Here is a 22,441-nt window from a genome sequence, read left to right as displayed (position 1 = left end):
ATTTTCTTACGACGTTGTCACGTTCAACTATCGTCAGTAAGCAGACTTAACAGAAAACCAATTTTTTTTTGTCATATTTTGGGTTATACACTCGATCTATATAATTCAGACTGCGACTCCATTTTCGTAAAATTTCAAAATGGCGTTCGGTCAAAGGCCTATAATCTCCTAACCCCTTTCACTTTCTGAATACGTATTTCAACATTCTACATACCTAGTAAGTAAATGTTTCTCTGCATGGTTAAGTTTTCTTCACTAGTTTGGTAAACAAACAATTAAGTAACAATCCATAAATCCCATAAATTAAAACCAACCACAGAAATGCAACCACATACCCACCGTAAATTAAAGAATAATACCTAAACCAAGCGAAAATCGCAGTGAAATTTCAAAAAGTGATCACTGGCCCTGTGACCTGTCGCAGTAGTTTCCATAACAACCGTAACATACGTCTTTGTTGTTATGACTTTCATTTCAATGATTTTTTCTGTTGTATTTAACTTTGTCTAGCACAACTAATACTCCTTACAAGTAAAAGAATCGAATTATAAAAATGGGTACTAATACACCCCCAAATATATCTGCAAGGATTTTCTATGGTTTGCGAACGGATATTCAGTAAGTATAACAAATGTCTTATTTTTCATAATCTGAAAGATAGCATTACCTGCTAAGTATCTAAGAACGCAAAACAATTTCTATTCCTCGCCTGCTATAACTGCGATTCTGAAAAAGAAAATTCTACTGCAACCATTTCCTACCTAAATACATGCAGTTCACCCCTTCGCAATAGTAGAAAACACTAAAAACTTACATGAAGAAGAAAGAGTAAATATCACTGACCTGTATTATTTAGAAAATACAAACAGTGTTTAAGAAATCAGTTACATCATAATAATAGTTCACAGCCTACTAAACCGTCTTATAGCAGAGTGGTGAGTTCATGTTATATCTTTCCTATGAGAAAGGAGGCACGGGTCCAGCAATATGACATTCATTAAAAAGACCTACCGGTACCTACGGAATATGGTGCCTAACTAATATACTAAAAGGGTATAGGTATATTAAAATTTTATAAATCTCTTTCATGTTTTCTATTATTATTTTCACCAAAGGTTGTCTGTAAGTGTTTTTGCAATAAGATCGCCTTTGCACACAACTGTATTTAACTTCTTTTTTTTTATTGTTTTTAATTTTATTTTCTTCTTTTCTTGTGTGTTTCTTAGTTTCGTTATAAAGTTTTCTAAATAAATAAAATAAACCTTAAGTAAAATCCAGGCAGACAAATGAGTGTTTCAGTCTTACTATTTTGAGATAAAATCCCAACTCGTAGTCCGTAGCTGCAGAGGCGTGCCAGTGCAGCTAGGTATTCTTACCAGGGTATGCAAAGATTGCCAAGAACGCCAAAAAAATTCCTCCTACTGGGTAGGCAGTGCTTTTGTGAATGTACGAAGTGCACGCCAGTGCGTAGCTGCAACTTGTGTATACTAGATATATAAAAACATTATATTGGCTATGTCCAGGTAATATGATGTTTCTATCCCGGGAACTGTTACAGTTATGTTCCTGCCAGGTTGAAACACAAAGAATAGATGCCATTTATGAAATCGAAACAAGCTAGTTTCATAATATGTGTAGTAAAGCCTAATGATACTCCACAGATATAATGCTCATTATATGACTGACTCCGAGATTATATATCCAGCCGGTGGTGTTATAGTGATACACAACCACATTCAAAAGAAACAGAAGTTTATCAGACTCCAGGATAAACATAAGCCTATCAAGTCGTTAATATTGGCGCCAAACAGGTAATATTATCTACATCAGAGTAAGTTAAGTTGTAGACAGAGCACTCGTGCGAAAAGCCTAACTTGCCTCTGTTATAAGGCTACCTATATCTGCAGCTCCACCTACGAATCTAACACGTCCTTTTGGGTAAACAGGAACGGAAGGACATCGAAAAGAAAAGGCTAAACTTGTAGGTAGGAACTCCAACTGAACATGCAGGACATGTCTGAAACTCTGGTTTAGTAAAATGTCAGTAGGTCGCCTTTTTAATTATCACGGCAGATATACGGCAGTAACTAAGAGATCAAACACACCGAACTAATATAGGTAGGTATTATCTCTTTCATACTGTGTTTAAATAACATATAGAGCTAGCCTCACATATCTGGTTCCAGCTTTTATCCTAAAGTAAGTTCTTACTTAGGAATGTTTGTATGTAATACCTAGGTCCACTTACCGACATTAGTATACAATATGTCTTGTATACCTTTATACAAGACATATTGTATACTTTTTGTTATTTTTTTATTTTATTTTACTATATGTTTATGTGGTGTACTTACAATAAAAGTGTATTCATTCATTTATTCATTCATACTAAACTTGCATAAACGACACTTGCTTCCTAGGTACGTAACGTACCAAACTTGCATAAAAGACACCTGCGACCTGTATGCGAGAGGTACTGAACTTGCATAAGAGACACTAGCGACCTGAATACGAAACGTACTAAACTTGCAATAAAAGACACCTGTGACTTGTATGCGCGCAACGTACTGAACTTGTGTAAGAGACACTTGCCACCTGAACACGAAACGAACTTGCATAAACGACACTCTCTTCCTAGTTACGTAACGTACTAAACTTGCATAAAAGACACCTGCGACCTGTATGTGAGACGTACTGAATTTGCGTAAGAGACACTTGCGACCTGAATACGAAACGTTCTAAACTTGCATTAACGACACCTGCGACCTCTGTACGAGACGTACTAAATATGCATAAAGGACACTTGCGACTTGTACTTATACTTAACTTACTAAACTTGCATTAAAGCCACTTGCGACCTGTATACGAAACGTACTAAGCTCGCATAAACAACACTTGCTTCCTGATAACTTAACGTACTAAACCTGCGTACAAGACACCTGCGACTTGTATGCGAGGTGTACTGAATTTGTGTAAGAGACATTTGCGACCGGAATACGAAACGTTCTAAACTTGCATAAACGACACCTGCGACCTGTATACGAGACGTACTAAATCTGCATAAAGGACGCTTGCGAATTGTATACTTAACGTACTAAACTTGCATAAAAGACAATTGCGATCTTTATAAGAGACATACTAAATTTGCATTAAAGCCACCTGTGACCTGTATATGAAACCTACTAAACGTGGGTAAAAGACACTTGCGACCTATATACGAAACGAACTTAACGTGCATAAACGACACTTCCTTTTTATATACCTACGAGACAGACTAAACTTGCATAAACGACACTTCCTTCGTAGAAACGTGACGTATTAAACTTGCATAAAAGACACCTGAGACTTGTATGCGAAACGTACTAAACTTGCATTAAATACACTTTAAGTGAGAACTGAGTGACCGCTCGTTCGCAGCCTAGGTTGCCGTGCCTGTATAAACCTGTTCTCGCTTCCCTAAGATGTGAAACCTCCGAGTAACTCGAGTATCTGCTCGGTCACTCGGCGAAACATGTACTCTAACAACGTTGGGTACGTTGCTAGAGATGTACCTACCTAGAGTTGTACCAAGTACATATTCTCATTGTTTTTATGTTCTGACAGTGTGAGCTAAAAGAAGTGCTAAGCTAAGATTGATTAAAATGCTATTTTAGACGGTGGCTAGCTTTGAACGAAATAGCTGAAGAGGGTCAAAAACCTATAATAACTATATACGACCTAACAACATATAAGAGACGTAAAATACTAACTGTGCCGTTTGAAAATTCAACGGCGAGAGAGTTCGCCTGCGTCCAATTCACGTTCGATTCGAAATACTTGGTAGCGATAACTGGAGAACCGGACTGGTATTTGTATTATTACAACTGGGATAAGGGAAAAGTTGAGAGCCACGCTAAAGCTCAAAATCCTAGCGCTCAAGGAACTGTTGAAAGCGTAAGAATTTTTTTTTTATACTCGTATTATCCCTTTATTAGCGTAAATCTTCGCATAACTTTTGTCCCATACAAACTTGCATTCTACGACACAGCGCGTCACATCGCCCGTTCATTAATCGACTATTAAGTGTCATACCGTGATATAAAATAATGTAGTATTGTATATCACGGTATACAATACTACAAAAACGTTTCAATTCCGGTTGAATGTTTAGTCCAATTGAAGGTTTTTTGTTCGATTAAATTTCTATTTTTGACTTGTTTTTCATTTCCAGTGAAAAATATGACAAAAACAAAAAAAAGTTAAACCACCTTGATTCAATAATAGGTCTAGTCTTAGGTAGGAACCTACGCGGAAAGCACGCACATCTCAAATAGACAAGTTCTGCTTGGTCGAATTAGATTGTGCAAAGAGTTTTATTGTTGTCAGGTACAATGTAACCCTTCAGATGCAACTCTTGTGGTTATAACAGGGCCGTCTACTTTTCGAATTATGAACGTAGCAGAAACTGTATGGAGGCAATGGGGTTGGTGTAAAGCTGAAAATGTAAGTAGATATATGTACTGCCTATTATGAAAATTGCGGACATTAAAATCAGCACCATTATTTTTTTTTATCCATTTTGTTTTGCAAATGTACAAAAACTACCACTACCTTAAATTCATGGAGGTAAAGCATAATATAAAGTGTACATCTAAATTATCTTATAGATGTATTTACAACAAAACATATTTTCGGCATTTTATAGATTTCTGCACGGTTAGTAAAAAAAGTCATCTTCTCCCACAGCTTTATCAAATCTCAGAGCACTGGCGCAGAAGTGGAAATAATATCGAAGTAATATATGTGTAATAATAAAAGGGGATAAACTTCTCCTATTTATTATACGTAGCAGATGGACACGTTAATTATATAACTTGTTAGGAGATATAATCGGGGGATATAATTTTTGTCTCCTGCCTGCCCTGATGGGGGTCATAGAAATTTGAAGTCTATATCTTCGTTTCTATAACAGTTTGTGGTGTTTTAACAGATACTAGTACTCTTTTTTACTTTGATATATTTTTTAGATTAACGTAACAGCTTGCATGTGGTTGACCCCTGATCGTATCATGTTTGGAACGGATAACGGAATCATCATGATGGTGGAAAACGGCGAACTGCGACAAAACTGCATATTTCGAGCCCTTGATATAACAGAAATGTCACTTAAAAAAGTTGATGCTGAGTAAGAGTTAAACATTTCATTTATTTTTATTCGATCCAACGAGAAAAAATCCGCCAACCCAAATTGGAGTAGCAGCGTAGCAAGTTAAGGCTCTAAACCTTTCTCGTCTATGAGACAGGAGGCTTGACACCATTAATATGCTATAGATGAACCAGAAACATAGAAAAATACAGAGTTTATTGCCAGAATCTCAACAATCATTCCTCTTATTTAAGACGACTGAGATTTAAGTTTTATAACTTTAAAAAATAATTTCAAAACAGTCTGTTTCTTCCAAACCACCGCCAACGACCTAATAAACAACTTCACTGTCCACACCAGTAACATAAATGAACATAAAAAGATCATACAGCTGGCCGATGTAACTGACGGTGATTAAGATGAGTCAGATTAACCTTTTGGCAATCCCGTGATGTATAAAAATATTTCAAGGGCTGCAGAAGGTGAAAAGACCAGCTCATCCAGAGAAGACGGAACTGTTAGTGAACAGGGCATTATTGAAACTGAAAGTTATCCTGTTGAACATTTCACAAATTTTGCGAAAGGTATGCTTTTGCTTAATCTGTATCACAATAAATTAGCATGGCCGTTAATAATTTTAATTGACCGAAAGAATACTTACAGGATTTGCTTTCGCCTGTGGCCAAGGATACGTTCATATGTTTGAGAAAGAAACCCCTCATCACTGGCGTAAAAGGAATGTGTATAGAATTTCGAAAAAGTCGTACAAGTAAGTAGGATTTCGTAATTTCGACAAATTAAATAAGCCTAATTAAAGTAAAGGCTTTAATCAGACTAGTTAATTAAAAAAAAAGAATTACCGTTACTTTTAAATATCATCATCAATAGTCTATAACAATTTAATGTTGGACTAAAGACCTCTACTGGGACAGTTTGCTCATAGTACTTATCACGCTGGGCAGACGTGGGTGATCACAGTAGTAGTAGAACCGAGGACACTGCTGTCCGTTCTCCTTTATATTCCCTATATCCCATACTTTGATTCTAATCTACCGTCACTACATAGCAACAACTTATTTAATAAAATAAAGTTTAAATCTTCAAGACATACCAGAGAACATCCACTATGGTCACCTCTAGATGCCATTCAACATATAACAATTGATCCAAATCAGGAGACACTTCTTATAACGACGCTAAGAAAGCAACTATACTATGTGAAACTATTCGGACAGCATATGCTTCAGGTAAGCCAATTGCATGAAACAATAACTCTCCGATATACAAGGGTTGTTTATGTAAAACTTAAAGTAATTTTTTAAGTTACAAGAGAAAAAAAAAAGGAGAATGAAAAATTTACTTTCTGTTTTCTGTTTAGAATCCAGAAATCCCATTTTCTGAACTTGGTCCTGCTATGCATTACGGTCGGATTAATTCCTTATCGATGTGCGCTTGGAAACCAATATTTATGACATCCGGTGAACAAGACAAGAGTATTAGAGTTTGGAATTATATGACCGACGATGTGGAATTGATTAAATTGTATCAAGAGGAGATACATTGTGTGTCCTTACATCCAACTGGTAACCCATATTTACAAAATTCTTTAAGACTCTTTATGATTTTAACGAACTTGGTAACAATTTATCGTGTTGTTGCAGGACTTTTTGCGATCGTGGGATTTTCAGATAAGTTACGTTTTATGGTGGTTTTAATTGATGATTTTGAAGTTATGCGTGAATTCCCCATTCGTAATTGCAAACGTGCAAAATTTAGTACGAACGGTCATCTCTTTGCAGCTGTTAACAGTCAAATTATACAAGTGTTTTCCTCTGTTTCTTTCCAAAATGTTTACAACTTGAAGGGGCATAACGGAAGAGTTAGTATGATTCATTGATTATAACGTATTTTAATTTCTTACAATATATTACGATGCTTTCCATTTTCAGATAACTAGTTTAGCTTGGTCTGCCAATGATTTGACATTGGTATCATGTGGCACGGAGGGAGCCGTATATGAATGGAACATGTCTTCTGGCCAAAGAGTTGGTGAAGTTATACTTAAAACGAATCAGTTTAACGCGTGTGCAGTAAATAGGTAAGTTTGATTGGATGTGTTAATTGTAGTTATTTTCGTCAATGGTATGTAGATACGAGTACCTTTGACATAATTAGTAGCGTTTTAAGTTGAGTGATTTACTCACAGAACAATAGCGCTCGGCATTTGGCCTTAACCTTTTATTTGTGTCAAGAATAAATTGGCATGAATTATGTTGTGCGTTGTGTTAAGTTTCCTGAGTTTTGCTATAATGTTATTTACAGCAATGGGAAAACCACATATGGCGTGGGCACTGACGGAGAAATTAAGGAAATTGGTTCGAATACAATCCGCAGAAATTTAGGACTTATTGGTTGCGCGCTGGATACAATAGTGCTGTCACGTTCGGATTTAATGCTATTTATTACGGGTGGCGATGGTGGAGTTGCTGCAGTTCAATTACCTCTGCTAGACAAGGCTATCTATAATGAATTCCATATGCACAATAAAAAAGTGATTGGAATCGCTTTATCGTATGACGATCAAACTTTAGTATCAGTAGCCGAAGATTCCTCTATCTGTTTATGGAGACTGACTAATGCTGATGGGCGAGCTATAGCATTAGACAAAGATTTTGCATATTCTAAGGAGATTTTAATAAGTAAGAAGGATTTGCAAGAGAAAATTAATAGCATAAATGTAAGTGGTGTAAAGTCATTAATTATCCAGCTAAAAAACAATTAATTGTTTAATAAGAAAAACTTTTAAAAATTTTAGTTGCTTAGTACGAGGATGGGTGAACTGGAAACCGAACACACATATCAACTTCGTCAAGCAGAAGCTACGCAAGCTGAAAAATTAAAAGAAGTACATGAAGGTTACTGTGCAGCTATCGAAGAACTAAAAGAGAAGAACGAGGTAAAGTAAAATATAAATAGAAGTAAGAAATCATGACACCTGAATGTTTATAATACCCTTTGTTTATATTTTAGCAAATGGAAAACGAACACTCTCACGAAATAGGAATGATACAACAAGATATTGCGAAACTAAGATCTGGTCATGAACGAACATTACAAGCTTTGGAAGCAGATTTTAATATAAGACTTATAAGCGAATATGATAGGTATCAGGTAAAATTTTTTTTTCGTGAATAATGCTTATTGCATTATTAACTAAAGGTCATACCAATTTGAGCAAATTTGTGCTTTGTTTCATTTTATAGAGCCTTGAAGACAAAACAGCTCGCATGAGAAAGGAATATGAACAAAGATTGGAAGATTTAGCAGAAAGCAAGAGACAAGCTCTGAGACAGATAAATGAAATGTTTGAAGTGAGGCTGGAAGAAAAAGATGTAATGCTTCAAGAGGTGAGTTGAGTATTTACTTGAAAAATATATAATATGCATATACGCAAAACTGCGATATACACATAAAGAAATGTTTGCATAGTTACAAGAGCAAGCGGAAATGGAAAAAAGAGAGCACGAAACAATAAAGTCTTCCATAGAAGAAGATGCAGATCGTGAAATTATAGAAATAAGAACAGCATACGAGGTTCAACTTAAAGAAGAAAAAGATGCGAACGTAAGATTAAAAGGAGAGACTGGTCTTATGAAAAAGAAGCTGATTTCAGCACACAAAGAAATTGATGAATTCAAGCATCAAGTATCACAGCTTAAAGGTAATACATAGTTTTTAATTACTCTATAAGTAATCTATTGAAATATTGTATGTAATAAAATAAATCCTGCAATTGTAGCTGAACATAAGCAGTTCCAAAAAGTTATTTCCACTCTGGAACGAGATGTAGCTGACCTCAAAAAAGAAATATCTGAAAGAGATGGTACAATTCAAGACAAAGAAAAGAGAATATATGAACTAAAGCGTAAGAAGCAAGAATTAGAAAAATATAAATTCGTATTAAACTTCAAAATAATGGAGTTAAAAAACCAGGTATAAAGAGTTTTACATACACTTTATTCATAATCCTATCATATCTGATTTAGGTATCAGCAATAAATGTAAACTATATTATTCCTCTCCGATCAGTCAGGTTAATTCAGGTGAGTATGAACAAAATGTTTTTATTAGGCATGTATTTACATGAACCATTTTTTAAATAAGTGTGAAGGTTAATTAATTATTAAATTATAAACTAGATAGAACCCAAAGAAAGGACTATTCGAGAGTTGAAGGTTCAAATAGATGATATGGAGAACGAAGAACTTAAGTTATTGAATACTAAACATGATCTCGGTATGACATTAGACAAGCAAAAAATTTGTGTAGAGTAGATGATAGCTTCTTTTATAAGAGTCCTATCAAAAAAGTTACAGCTGTTATTGATTCTGTAAATATTTTCACTACAGATTGAGCCATTAGAACGCGACATAAAGATGAAAAAGTTACGTATACTAGAATTGGAAGTATCTTTAGAAAATCTTCTAAAGCAAAAGGCTTTTCGCGGTAATATTCAGTTGTAATTTTTTTAACTCTGCTTTGCATAAATCTGTTGGTAGATTAGGCTTTATGATATTTTTTTATATAGAGATATAAAACTGTAAATCATTTAAGGTTTATTGGTTGTTTTGTTTGTATTTTTTTTTATTTTCTTGCATTAATAGCACATAGTTTAATTTTATAGTTTCATCAACGTACACATAATAAGTAGATAGTGTAGGTAGTCGTAAAATAATAAATTTATATATACTAACAGGTTCATACATTCGACATAGTTAAATTTTGGTACTTAGTTCTTCAAGGGTTAGTACTTTGTTCTTTTTATATTTATTATTATTTAGTGCTAAAATCTCGTTCAGATCGATAACAATCGATAGGACGTACGTACCTTATATTTGTAAAAATATACCTAAGTATTAATTTTTCAGAACTCAAGATCAATCAGCTGAATGAAAAACTAACATCAGCTAAGAAAGATTTCCTACATGAAGCTGATCGAAATTTAACTTTGAAAAACACCTTAAAGAAAATTAAAATTGACCTGCATAATATGACTGCTAACTTTCAAGATCCTACACAGTTGAAACTGAGCGTGAAGGTTGGTATAAGATGTCGTAAGAACAGTGATATTAAGGATGATTAGGATGTACCTATGCGAATTTCCTCACGTTAATTCATATTCATAGTGTTGTGTTTTATTAGTTTGCGGTTTCGTTTAACCTCATTTAACTTTAATTGATCAGCCTCACTACAGAATACATGACACTTATTTCCGACTGGTCACTGATACTGGTCAGAACGATTAAGACGTTGAAGGTTTTGTGACTGGCATCATATTGGCCATTGAGATTATTACTTTTATGTACTATATATTAATATTTATAAAAAAACTTATGTGAAAGGTCTTTGTCAGGCCCTGTTCCAAAAATATGTGGAGGATATCGACTTCTTACGCAGTCGAGTAGCTGAAGACGAGGCTATTAGAGAGTTCAATCGCCAACGGGAACACCTCGAGAAGCAATTGGCTGGACTCAGAACGCAATTATCAAAGTCGCTGGGTGGCTCGAAGAGCGATATTAGGAAAATTATGGACGTAAGTATTTAAGGTGCAAGTGTCATTTGTCAGTGATTTGATCGCGTTTAATCAAACGTTGAATGGCTGAGGCTGTTAACCTCAAGATTATTTTTGGGGTTTTATTTTACAAAATTATATGCTTTGGTATTTTTAGGAGAATTGCACTCTGCTAGGGGAGATAAACAATTTGAGAATAGAATTGAAGTCTACGAGGACTCGCTGCTTTCAAATGGAGTCTATACTCGGTCTCTCTGCGCGCTATATTCCCCCAACCACCGCCCGCGCCAAACTGAAGCACGTTACCGAGGATCGCGAAAAACTTGACGAGAAGTTTAAGCAGAAAATTGAGGTTCGCTTACTTACTTTAATTTTTTTATAAATAAATAGAAAGCAAGCGAGCGTTCGAGTCACCTGAAGTCACTAACACCGCCCATGATCATTTACAGTATCAGAGTACGTAATTGACAATCTGTTGCCAGCGTTAGAGCTTTTTTTATACTTACGTCCCTTGAGAATCTCCATATTGAAACTATTGTCGCAACTACACTGCGTTACTAGGGCTAGGTCTAGGTCTTAACTACTAGGTCGTTTTCGCAATAATATTTGTCATGTGTGAGAACTACACTGCATCCACACTTCGTGCTGGTATGCCAAATAAGTGAGATCTTTGCGAATTATGACAGTACTTTTTTATGTCGAAACTCAGTCGCTGCAAGTGAACGAATGCGTGGTCGAAGTGTGGGTCGTCTATGTGCATATTTTGCATATTTTTGAGACACATCAACGGAGATAATCCTTTGATTGGTTTTTGAACCCTTCTGAACCCCCATCTTCTTCCCGCGGGTGTCGTACGAGGCTACAAGGGAATATAACGGAGAGCGGGCAGCAGCGTTCTCTGTGCTACTACTACCGTCTACTGTGATCACCGTCTGTGTGATAATAGGCTGTTGATGATGGAGAAATCGACGGATACGCGTATTCGCTATTTTTAATGCGTGAAATAAAGAAAATGTAGACGTAAATCCTACACACCTCTATAGTCGGGCGAATAAGCCGCATTACGAATAGCTCATAACATAGTGTGGTTCTGCAATACGAGGAAACACCGCGGGAAGGAACCTGGTTCCTAGATAACACGTGCGTGAAAAAAAAGACGGGCTGTTGAAGAAGGAATATCAGTTATTCTGTAGAGTTTACGTGCGTGACATTTTTAATTATAGTATAAATAAATCCCCTGGGAACAGATTGTTTTCCTGGGATAAAGTAACTCTCCTTCCTAGCTCTACGAATACAATCAAGTTCATTGGTTGCTTAATTAGGGCGTGAAGGAAGGACAAGCAAACACACTAACACATAACAAATTAATACACAATAACAAACTAACATGCATTTCTAATATTAGGAAGGATGGCAAAAAAAAAATGAGAGTCAGTAAATCAAGGTTGCAACATGGTAAAAAGTAGCATTTTACAGAGAGGAAAAAAAAAGAAATTATTGTGTTATGTTCCTCCCCTATTTCTTTCTGATTTCTAGACGAGAAACTGGGACCATTGAATTAAGAACACTCAGACTCAGCCATTATTGTATCCCAAAAATAGTGAAAACGCAGCGCCGCGCACGTCTTCGTTTACACCCGTGGAATATTGCTAGCTCACAAACTTTTTCCCATCTTCCCATTTTATGGTGAACATTTAGAATATTAGGGGTAAAATAATTATTTATAAAAATGCTAAATGGTATGAAGTGACTAAACATTTGTTCGAGAAACCAATCTAAAGTGGAGTGTTTTTTGATGCTTCAATATTAGTCGTGCACCCAGTTTCTGCATGTTCTTAACTCTGAATGTAATTTTATTATTTCCCGAATCGCAAAAATAGTGTTGATTTTGTGTGTAAACTTTAAGCGTATCTTATTGTTATTTATAATTATAGGAAAAAGAAGAAATCATTGTTGCTCTGAAGGAAGAAAATGAACGTCTACTTGGCAAGGTCAGATGCTTGGACGACGAGGCTACTGGATTTTCGCAGCCGCAAAATTTTAATGCTGGATATGCATCAGGCATGAATATAGAATATGCACCGACTCAAGATGATAATACTCAAGATGTATCGACCGAGTATCCACGTGATCCAATTTCGTGAACAACGCTTAGATTGGAATAGGATTTTTTTAGATGGTAGGAAAATTCCACACTCTCTTAAGTTTGTTTAGTATGATGTTAAAAACTTTTTCACGGAACTTAATATTAGCTGCGATTAAAATATATAGAAAATGCACTGAGGAAACGGTATGGCTGCCTGGTAAGGATCGTATTGAGACATGGATTCAAATGACTCAACAACTCAGAACATATTGTCCCCGAGTTTATATATCTTGATTAATAAAATGAGAACTATAATGTAGAATATAATACATTTTATTAAATGCCTTTATATCAATAATTAATAAACATACATTAACAACCTTAAACCACCTAAGACAAAGATATTGCAACAGGAAAAAAATACTTAAATTAAAACTATTTTTCAGTACCCAACATAACAAATATACGGAAAAATACATAATTATTTAATGTCTATTTTAAAATTTACACAACTGTGTTAATAAATACCTGTGACCTATGATGAAGCTATTAAATAAAAGTAGAAAAATATCAAACTATTTTACAGTCCCAACAAAACTAATTAATTGAAGCACAGATACATAACATTCAAACCTAAATTCTAACCTAAAACATTTATTCCTTCACCAGTCTTTTAAAAGTTTATCCAACTTAATATTATATCCCTTATTGCTGTGCCGGCTAAGAGCTGTTAAGATTACTTGATGCCCTGAGCAATCCCCACCTGTGGGAGTCCTATGTAACTAATGGCGGTCTAAATTACTATCCAGAACTGACCTATGATAGAAATGCATTGACACCATCCTGCGTCTAACAAGTCAAATCTAATCTTAATGGAAACTAAAGAATGGGTGATTTAAGTTTTCCGGATCTAATTGGATAGATTTGGTAAATGAAACTAACGATCAAAAGTCAATAAAAAATTTAAAAAAAAATGCAGGTCAGGGAAATTAATAAAGTTAGTATAGGCCCGCCTATAATTACAGGGAATAGTAAAATGTGGATAGCACTACTAAATGTAATCTACGATCTAAAGATTTTGGATTAGATTTGACTATTACTAATTAATTTCGGGCATCAAAGTTGGTATGGGGTTGTTTAATTCTCTACCTTAATCAAAGTTGAATAAAACTGCGTGCAATAGAGTATTGTTACATAATGTATCGCGTTTAAACGACATTGGTTTCATTATTAGCATTAAAATATCTAATTACCAATTCCACTGGTAGATTTAAATAAATATTTAATGTCCTACATACATGTATATTAATTTTAAAGTATGTATGGCAGAATAGCTGTGCGACCTTTGGGATAGTTGGGGAATTCCTTCTTGTAGTTGCGATGTTTGCCGAGGGCCCATACTGACATCTGGTACAATCCAACGAATGCAAATATTCCAGCTGCAAATAAAAACCAAACAATTAAATTAAATGATAAAAGAAGCTTTGGACGACCTTCCTTACGGAGAAATGAGCGGTGTGGTCTTATAAGTGGGAGGTGCCCGGGTTCGGTTCCCAGCAGGCGTAATTTGTAAATTTATAATTTCTGAATTTAGTCTAATCTGGTGGGAGCTTTAGCCCGTGATAATTACCACACCTACTGGCAAACACGTGCCGCCAAGCGATTTAGCGTTCCGGTACGATGTCGTGTAAAAACCATAGGTTAGCCTGCTACTATCTTAGACTGCATCACTTACTAACATATTGCATTAAAGCGCAAACTTGTAGAGAACTATAAATAAAATCTATATTTAAAAGCAAATAGTTAACATATCCCTTTTTGCGTGGCTCGGAAAAAATATCCAAGTAGGTTTAGTTAACATTGTCATTTTGTAGAATTTGATTCAAGGTCAAGATAAAACGACGAATTTATATACGAGTACTATCTAAATCTGCATGATTATCCATAAATTATGTGAGTCGATAATGAATCTCTTACACTTATTTATAAACCACATTTTGAACGTAAATTTTGATTGATCTTACCTTCATATCTAACTTATCTGCTATAGATTTTTAAAAATATGGCAATCGAATCACCTACAAAACTTATTTATCATCATCAAAATGTATAACTGATACAAAGCCCTCACGCTGTTCCAATACACATTGATGGGCTTAGCAAACGATAATTACGAAGTACGTATTAAAAGTATGCGTGTCCCAAGAATATAAACTACTTAAGAGTGCAGATTCTTCCGATTCTTTGCGGTTCGAATACAAACGTAGAATATTAAAGGCCTTATCGCTTGGTAGCGATCTCTGCCCAAAAACCTCCCGATAATTATCTTGTGGAACTCCGATAGGCAAGCAAAAGTTTACAGGCAAGACTGGTTTAACGTAAGTTTGTTTGTTACGCTTTCGCGCAAAAACTACTGAACCGATCATCATGAAACTTTAGAAACATATTCTTGTAGGTAATAGAATTAATATAGGATACTTTTTTATCCCGATATTAAGCTCAGTTCCTTTGGAAGAGGTGATGAAAAAGCTTGACCATTTTACACAAGGACTATATAAAAAATGTTAGAAATGTTCTTCGTTAACCTTTAGCATATAAATCAACTAACGATTTCGATTCGTCCTATAACGGTTACTATTTTTTGTAAGGGATAGGAGGAGCTTAGACTGGTCAGACAGTTCTTTTCAGATATTGTTTACGGGAATAGATTTTTTTTTATAAGAAAAATTTCAGTACAAAAACCTAAATTTAATGTCCATGTGTCTCAAAAAACAAAAACAAACGCTAACGAAGTCGCGGGCAACAGCTAGTATAATATATTGTAGAAGTAGGTGGTATTCCATGCACAGCTGTAATTGAACTTCATTACAGTAAAAAGCTGTTCTGATATATGCATTGTTTTGCCACACTTCAACTGAAATCAGCTTTCTATTGCCAGAGCGTGTGAAACACATCATAACTGTTCAGAAGTTTTTCCGGGTTTCCTTTCAAGAGCCTGAATGTCTCACAACTGTCTGAATATGGATTGTTTTGCTTTCCTTTAACTACGTCCAAATATGGTAGAGTAAAATCGTGTACCGACGTAAAGTACTTCGTTACCTTTTTTTTACCTTATTGTGATTAAAACGATAATAATTACTGAAATCATAACCATCGTCATCAAATCAACCTATTACCAGCCAACTGAAATGCACGTGTCTCCTCACACAAAAGCCCAAAGTCCACCACGCTGGCCATGTGCGGATTGGTGGCCTCCGCACGCCTTTGAGAACATTATGGAGAACTCTCAGGCATGCATGTTTCATCACGATGTTTTCCATCACCGTTTTGTCAAGTGATATTTAATTGCTTACAACGCATATAAATTAGAAAAGTTAGAGGTGCGTGCCGGGGTTCAAACTTGGCCCCGATGTTAAGCAGAAGTCGTAACCATTATCACCGTTTACCCAAACTGAAATCAAGCCAGGTTTAATATGTCTTAACTTACCAGGAGCACATTTAGTCATAATAGCGAAGAACAGCCAGGATCCAAACTCGTAAGTATAGTTAGGGCAGGAGACATAGTTGAAGAGTTTACACAAGGGGTTAAAGTCTGGCATCGGAATGCTCCTAACTTTAGTGCCCGGGGGGCGCAGGTTTCTCAATAAAAGGTGGACGCTGTAGTTGCCAAACTCACAGATCTGAAAAGAGAAAATAAATCCTTAATAATATTATAAATCCTAAAAATATTAAAGTCCGTTTGTTTATTTGTTTTTTTCCCCTTCCTTTACGCCCTCACTAAGCTTAGTCGGAGGCGCCCAACAAAGTGCGTAAAAGCCCGTCAACCCACATTAACGTAGCGTGACGTGTCTATGCTCTACTACATCCAGGGAGAAGTGAGGAGATGATGTAGTGTTGAAATCTTCTAATAATATAAAATATTTGTATGTTTGTTTGATTGGTATTTTTAGTAGGGTTGTATCTGAATTCAGTAAACTTTTATAAGGAAAACTAGCATTTACCAGAGTTTGTCTTCCGCGTTTATCAAGGTTTTTAACATATGGACACAAAGTAGCCTACGTTACTCTCCGTTCTTACAACTTTACGCAAAAAATTAAGTCTAGACTTAGGGCGTAAAGGACAAACAAACATACAAAAGAATGATAATAAAAACTGCAGTATTCCTAAGTTATACAGGCTACACTTTTCTCAACATTGATAAAAGTGAACGTGAAAGTATTAGTATGATAAAGATAGGTATTATTTGATAAATAAATTAAAAATAATTAAAAACCTTGTGATGCCCTTAAAAGGTTTGTGTTAAAGTAAAAGGCAACAATATGTTATTCACTTTTATTTATGCTTTAAAATATACGTAAACATCATCAAGGTAAACCTGATAACCGCAACCTTTAATAAATATTAATGTGTACAGAAAAATATTTAAGTGTACAGCAAAATTATAATTGAAGTTTTAGTTTTGCAAGACTTCGTCGACGTAAAATATATGATTTCCCGTAAGATAGACAGAGTCCCCATCTTCGTATTAGAACAACTAGTAACTAAGTATTGCACGCTATGCGATATAGAATTGTGATAGCCTAGTGATTAAGGCTTCGGCTTTCCTTTATTGGAGACCGAGTTTTCGGAGTTATGTGCGTTTTTAATCTAAGCTATTTAAATATCACTTGCTTTAAACGGTGAAGTAAAACATCGCGAGGAAACCTGCATGGCCGAGAGTTCTCCATAATGTTCCCAACGGCGTGTGAAGGCTACCAATCCGCACTTGGCCAGCGCATTAGACTACGGCCTAAACCCTTCTCATTCTGAGAGGAGACCCGTGCCCTGTAGTGGGCCGGTAATGGGTTGATGATGTTGATGCACGCTATTCTATCTGTACTTAAGAGAGTATTTTTTTCAACACGGACAACTAATTCAGAGAGTATTTTTTCAACACGGACAACAAATTCAAAAATATATTTTCTAACTGTAGCTGCGCCGCGCGGTTTCCTACCTAGTTCTACCTTGTTTCGATTCCTTCTTTTTTCATTCCATTAAAATTTAGCCCCTGACTGCAATCTCACCTGCTTGTGTGGTCACCTGGTGATGATGCAGTCTAAGATGGTAATGGACAGTTAGGTATATAAAATCAATACTCCAAATCGGTTTCTACGCGACATAGTACCGGAACGCTAAATCGCTCAGCGGCAAGTCTTTGTCGGTAGGGTGGTAAGTACCCACGGCCGTAGCCTCCCACCAGACCAGAGAAAATTCTGATAGTTCCCAAATTGCCCATCCCTAGCAGGCCAGGGATGGAACCCAGGACCTCCCACTAAAACTACATCGCTCACCGCTGCGCCAATTTCATCGTCAATTTCATTAAAATATCGGGAAAAAAGTAACAGCTATGTGCCTACTTATCAAGTGTAATCACAATAGGTTCATTAATAATAAATAAAGCGACGTATTTGAATAAGAATTAGATACCGCCTTTTTCTGTATTATATGGATACAAAGTTACAAATATACCCAACGGTTTAGTTCTACCGGCGTTATTATTAAATTTTAGAACACAAAAGCTGCTATTGCAACTTAACCATAGTATATAATATGGTATATAGTATTAGTATATAATGCGTACTTTAATCGTGTAGTACATAATTTTTATTAAAATAATGAATTTTATTAGCAACATTTTGCTACTCTGGGTTACATTATTTTAAGTTTCTCAATCATCTCATACTTAGGTTTTTAGTGGAAAAATAACGGTTAAAACATCCCGGTTGGTATATAGTCTATACTGATTTAAGAACAAAGTATAATAAATTATTTATTAGTTCTTATAAGTGCCTCTTCACCTTAGCTTGCAAAATATCAAACGTATAATTAGGGTCATAAGTCGTTACTCACACCTGAACGTTCAAGTAAATACAATTTCTTTGAGAAAAAAAATGTGTGCAATACCTCACTCCTTTGCTTTAACTACCAATATAATTTGACATGGATATTTTGAATCTCTCATTGAATCATCATGATCATTATATATGTATAAACCCACTGTCCACTACAGGTCACAAGTCTCCGACAATGAGATGGGTTTTAGGCCGTAGCTTAGCTACGGTAGCTACCAAGGTTCCCCAGTGCGGATCAGTGGACTACTACTAAACCAAAAACATGAAGAGATTTTTTTTCTTTGAAGGCACTAATCTCTAGAACCATCGATCTGTTTTTTAGGGGTTAATATAGTAGATGAAAGTTTATTTATGGTTTACTCAGGACATAACAGTTCTATTGAAAAAAAAAGTTTTTGCTTCATTGGCATATTAGTCAATCGCACTTCAATGTAAGTTCGTTAATAATAAACAAAATATCGCTTTTGACCACAAGCTATAATGTAACGTTAAATAATAATTTTTATTTCTCGTTTTTTAACAAATTAAATATCCAAGGCGATATTTTCCACATTTTTAAAGGTACGAATTATATTATGTAAGAATTAATATTAATTTTAATAATTAAAAATTATTAGTTTCTAAAAGTAAATACAAAAATACTAATTTGATATCCTGTTTCGTACCTACTGTTAAATCTATACTAATATTACAATGAAGATAGATTGATTACTTTGTTTGTAATCGATAAACTCCAAAACTAACGAACCGATTTTAATAATATTTCTTTCAAATACATATGCTATATTTTATTTCAGTATTATAAGAATATGTTTTCGGTCTAAAATTATAGCATTTGCAAAGCAAGGTAGAAGAAATGCGAAATCGTGAGCTGAATAAAGGGGGTCGATCAGACAGTCAGATAAATCTGCTCCATTCTGGGAGATAGTACGCCTTAGTAGGTTATTTTTACGTTTCGTTAAAAATCATAGTTCAAGCGGAGGAATCCGCTGGGAAAGCCTTCATTTTATTATATACTTTATCGTATTTAAATCCGGTACAATGCATCAACTAACATTGACCCCATGTTCTATTAAAAATAAATTACGAATAATATAAAAAACCATAAAACTTAGAAACTATGTTGTGAGGACTCTAATGACTTGTTTTGAAAGAATATTATTGCATGATCACAACAATGTAATGAAATACTTAAAATATTCACTTCCTGTAGCATTATATCCGTATGGACATGCTAAAAAACTATATATTCAAGTGCAGTAAAATAATATTAAGACACATCTGACTTATAAGTTATAATATAAGATTTGCATTGCAGCATTCATGGTTTTACAGAATTGAAACATTATAACATCTTTTAGCCTGAGCATTGATTGATCTGTCAGTTGGGTCAAGTCTTTTCTTTATTTTTATTATTTAAAAAATGTAGCAAACTATACCTAAAAGTTTAGTTTACCTAATATGCAACAGTTTATCTAATAGGTTGCATTTGCAGCATACACTATATTACTATAAAATAAGTCAATGTTGGGGTCAGTATAAAGAACATTAGGAAGGAGAGAAAAACGGATAGTAAAATGTTCTTATTTTAGGGTAGGTAAAGTCTACCTTAGTAAGCAATTCCAGACTATCTATAACTCTCTAACAATGTTAAGTAAAAAAAACATAATACAAAGGGGCACAAAGTATAATAAGTCTGAACATGCTTTTTCACAAATTGTTTATAAAATCAAACATTTTATAAGATTTAAAAATCTAAATAATGATTACTAACAAAAATTTTACCTTTATTAAATAACATAAACCATAATATTATTTAAATACTTTATGCTTTAAAGTTGAACTCTTTATTTTTATTTAATAAATTTTCTATTAGTGGTGCTGGCTGTAGATTTATTGTCAAACTAGGGCTTTAGAACAAGGATAATTTGTGCCAATTCAATGTTATAATGTTTTGGTACATAAAATCATGTATTTAAAAACCCAAAAATATGAGGTGTGTAATCTAATGATAAAGGTACAAGAGCAAAAATATAATTGCAATGAAGAATAATAAACATCTCTTTAAAAAAGTTAGTAAAAATCTCTTTAAAAAAAATAATTAAAATCACTAGCAAACTTACCATAAATCCTCCTATGCCACCAATCACATAACTATGGTTTGGCGGAGTATACAATGGATGGTTAATATGGTAGGCAATGTACAGTGTGAACAGCCAATAGTAGGCGCAGTTCTTGAAGAGATTTCTAAGGGGCATAGTGCCATGGGAGAAGCGGTGGATAAATAATGTTTCAAGTAGACGTTTTCCATAGTGAAATGACCAACATACTGCTGCTATGCTGTAAAAATAAATAAATTATGTTATAATATTTAATTAAAGTCAAAAGTAAAAGTAAGACCTCCTTTAATTTAAATGTTTTCAGTATTCAGATAGATCTGTCAGACAGGTATATTTTTTCATTCTTGTGAGGTGGTGTTAAAGTATAGCTTAGAGGTTTCCAAGCCTGCAGTGCTGCAGCACTAGTAAGCACCACAATATAATTTGATTACTAGAAAATAGGTATAAATATTATCTTGTGGCAAACACTCTAGTACTGCAGAGCCCACAATAACCTCTAGTTCAATTAAATTTTTATAATTACAAATAAGCTCCTACAAACGAATCATCAAAGAATATAAGATAATATTTGTTTTAATCTTATCGCTTTGACAAAATTATATATATTGTTTTACATATATTACAATTCAATTTTGATAACTTGTAATTTTCCATGTTTATTTATTATACTACAATCTATAAATTCTAAACATAATACAAATGCTGGAAATACACTAAATGAAACTTTTTCCTCATAGAGTAAGATAATTTCCTCATTTGCATACATAATCCAGTTTATGAGTTATAATGGGTTAAATTCAATAAATAACATTTTCATACCTAGCTATGAGTCCAGGGGGTGATGAAACATCTCCATATAAAATCCAGGGTCTCCGGTACACCCAAAGATAAACAAATATTGGTCCAGCATATTCAGTCAAGAATACATTCTTCCACGAAATTTGTGGTCCAAGATCTTGCAAGTAGAGTTTTGCACCATCATCAATATTTAAGGATTTAAGAGTGATTTCGTCTTTAAGGGATCTACCTTTAGCTTCTAGTTTAATTGATTGTCTATCTGGGTATAAAAAAGTTTTAAGGTTGCGATGAATTTTGTCTTTTACGTCCTTGATTGTAGCGTCTTCATTTACTCGTATTTTCCCTACAGGTTTGGAACCAGATACGCTCAAAATTTCTATCTGCAATAAATATACACCAAGAATTGATAAAACAATACTAATAAAGTTTTATAAAATAGAGAAATTAGTGATATGCAATCCATACCTCCATAATCGTGAGTAAGTTATTTCGTACTACGCTAATGAGATTGATTTTTTTCAACAAGCTTGAATGCCGACCGGATTTCTTGATTGAATAAAGAGGCAAAGGTCACGAATATAAATTGTGGACAACTAGCAAAGTTACGAAGTATTACACCCGATGTCAACGCAATCAAGTTAAAATTCATAAATTTTATAGTATTTTCAATTTACAACCCACCAATGAGTATAGCACTATTTATCGTGACGTAGGCCATACCACAGACCCGTAAATAAATATAAAGTGGCATTGATAACTGACAGATAAATGATGATAGGAAGGGGAGCTGCCATTTCTGTTCTTTTTTCCCGTAGGGAAAAGGCAATGGTGTATCACCTTTAAGACCTC

General features: G+C 34.6%; 2 protein-coding genes across 2 annotated transcripts; one reads left to right on the top strand and one right to left on the bottom strand.

The window, feature by feature from the left end:
• Nucleotides 1-527: 527 nt before the first annotated feature.
• On the top strand, nt 528-13,091 carry LOC120628006 (cilia- and flagella-associated protein 57). The gene is made up of 22 exons (XM_039896182.1): nt 528-618; nt 1,662-1,811; nt 3,654-3,933; nt 4,366-4,482; nt 5,007-5,164; nt 5,597-5,709; nt 5,789-5,894; nt 6,231-6,372; nt 6,504-6,708; nt 6,787-7,004; nt 7,075-7,223; nt 7,448-7,862; nt 7,941-8,081; nt 8,156-8,296; nt 8,389-8,532; nt 8,615-8,846; nt 8,925-9,118; nt 9,325-9,421; nt 10,054-10,223; nt 10,539-10,718; nt 10,855-11,049; nt 12,632-13,091. Exons 1-22 carry the CDS (start codon nt 554-556, stop codon nt 12,839-12,841), a joined length of 3,822 nt encoding a protein of 1,273 aa, XP_039752116.1. The 5' UTR covers nt 528-553; the 3' UTR covers nt 12,842-13,091.
• A 2-nt stretch (nt 13,092-13,093) lies between these two features.
• LOC120628001 (very-long-chain enoyl-CoA reductase) lies at nt 13,094-22,315 on the bottom strand. Its single transcript, XM_039896168.1, has 5 exons — nt 22,058-22,315; nt 21,614-21,972; nt 20,798-21,014; nt 16,271-16,463; nt 13,094-14,222 (listed from the first exon to the last, which is right to left on the bottom strand). Exons 1-5 carry the CDS (start codon nt 22,061-22,063, stop codon nt 14,095-14,097), a joined length of 903 nt encoding a protein of 300 aa, XP_039752102.1. The 5' UTR covers nt 22,064-22,315; the 3' UTR covers nt 13,094-14,094.
• Nucleotides 22,316-22,441: the final 126 nt, after the last annotated feature.

This window comes from Pararge aegeria, chromosome 2 (assembly GCF_905163445.1).
Source record: "Pararge aegeria chromosome 2, ilParAegt1.1, whole genome shotgun sequence".
NCBI classification, from domain to species: domain Eukaryota; kingdom Metazoa; phylum Arthropoda; class Insecta; order Lepidoptera; family Nymphalidae; genus Pararge; species Pararge aegeria.
Note: the sequence above shows the minus strand (reverse complement) of the source record. Positions and strands in the feature narration are given on the sequence as shown.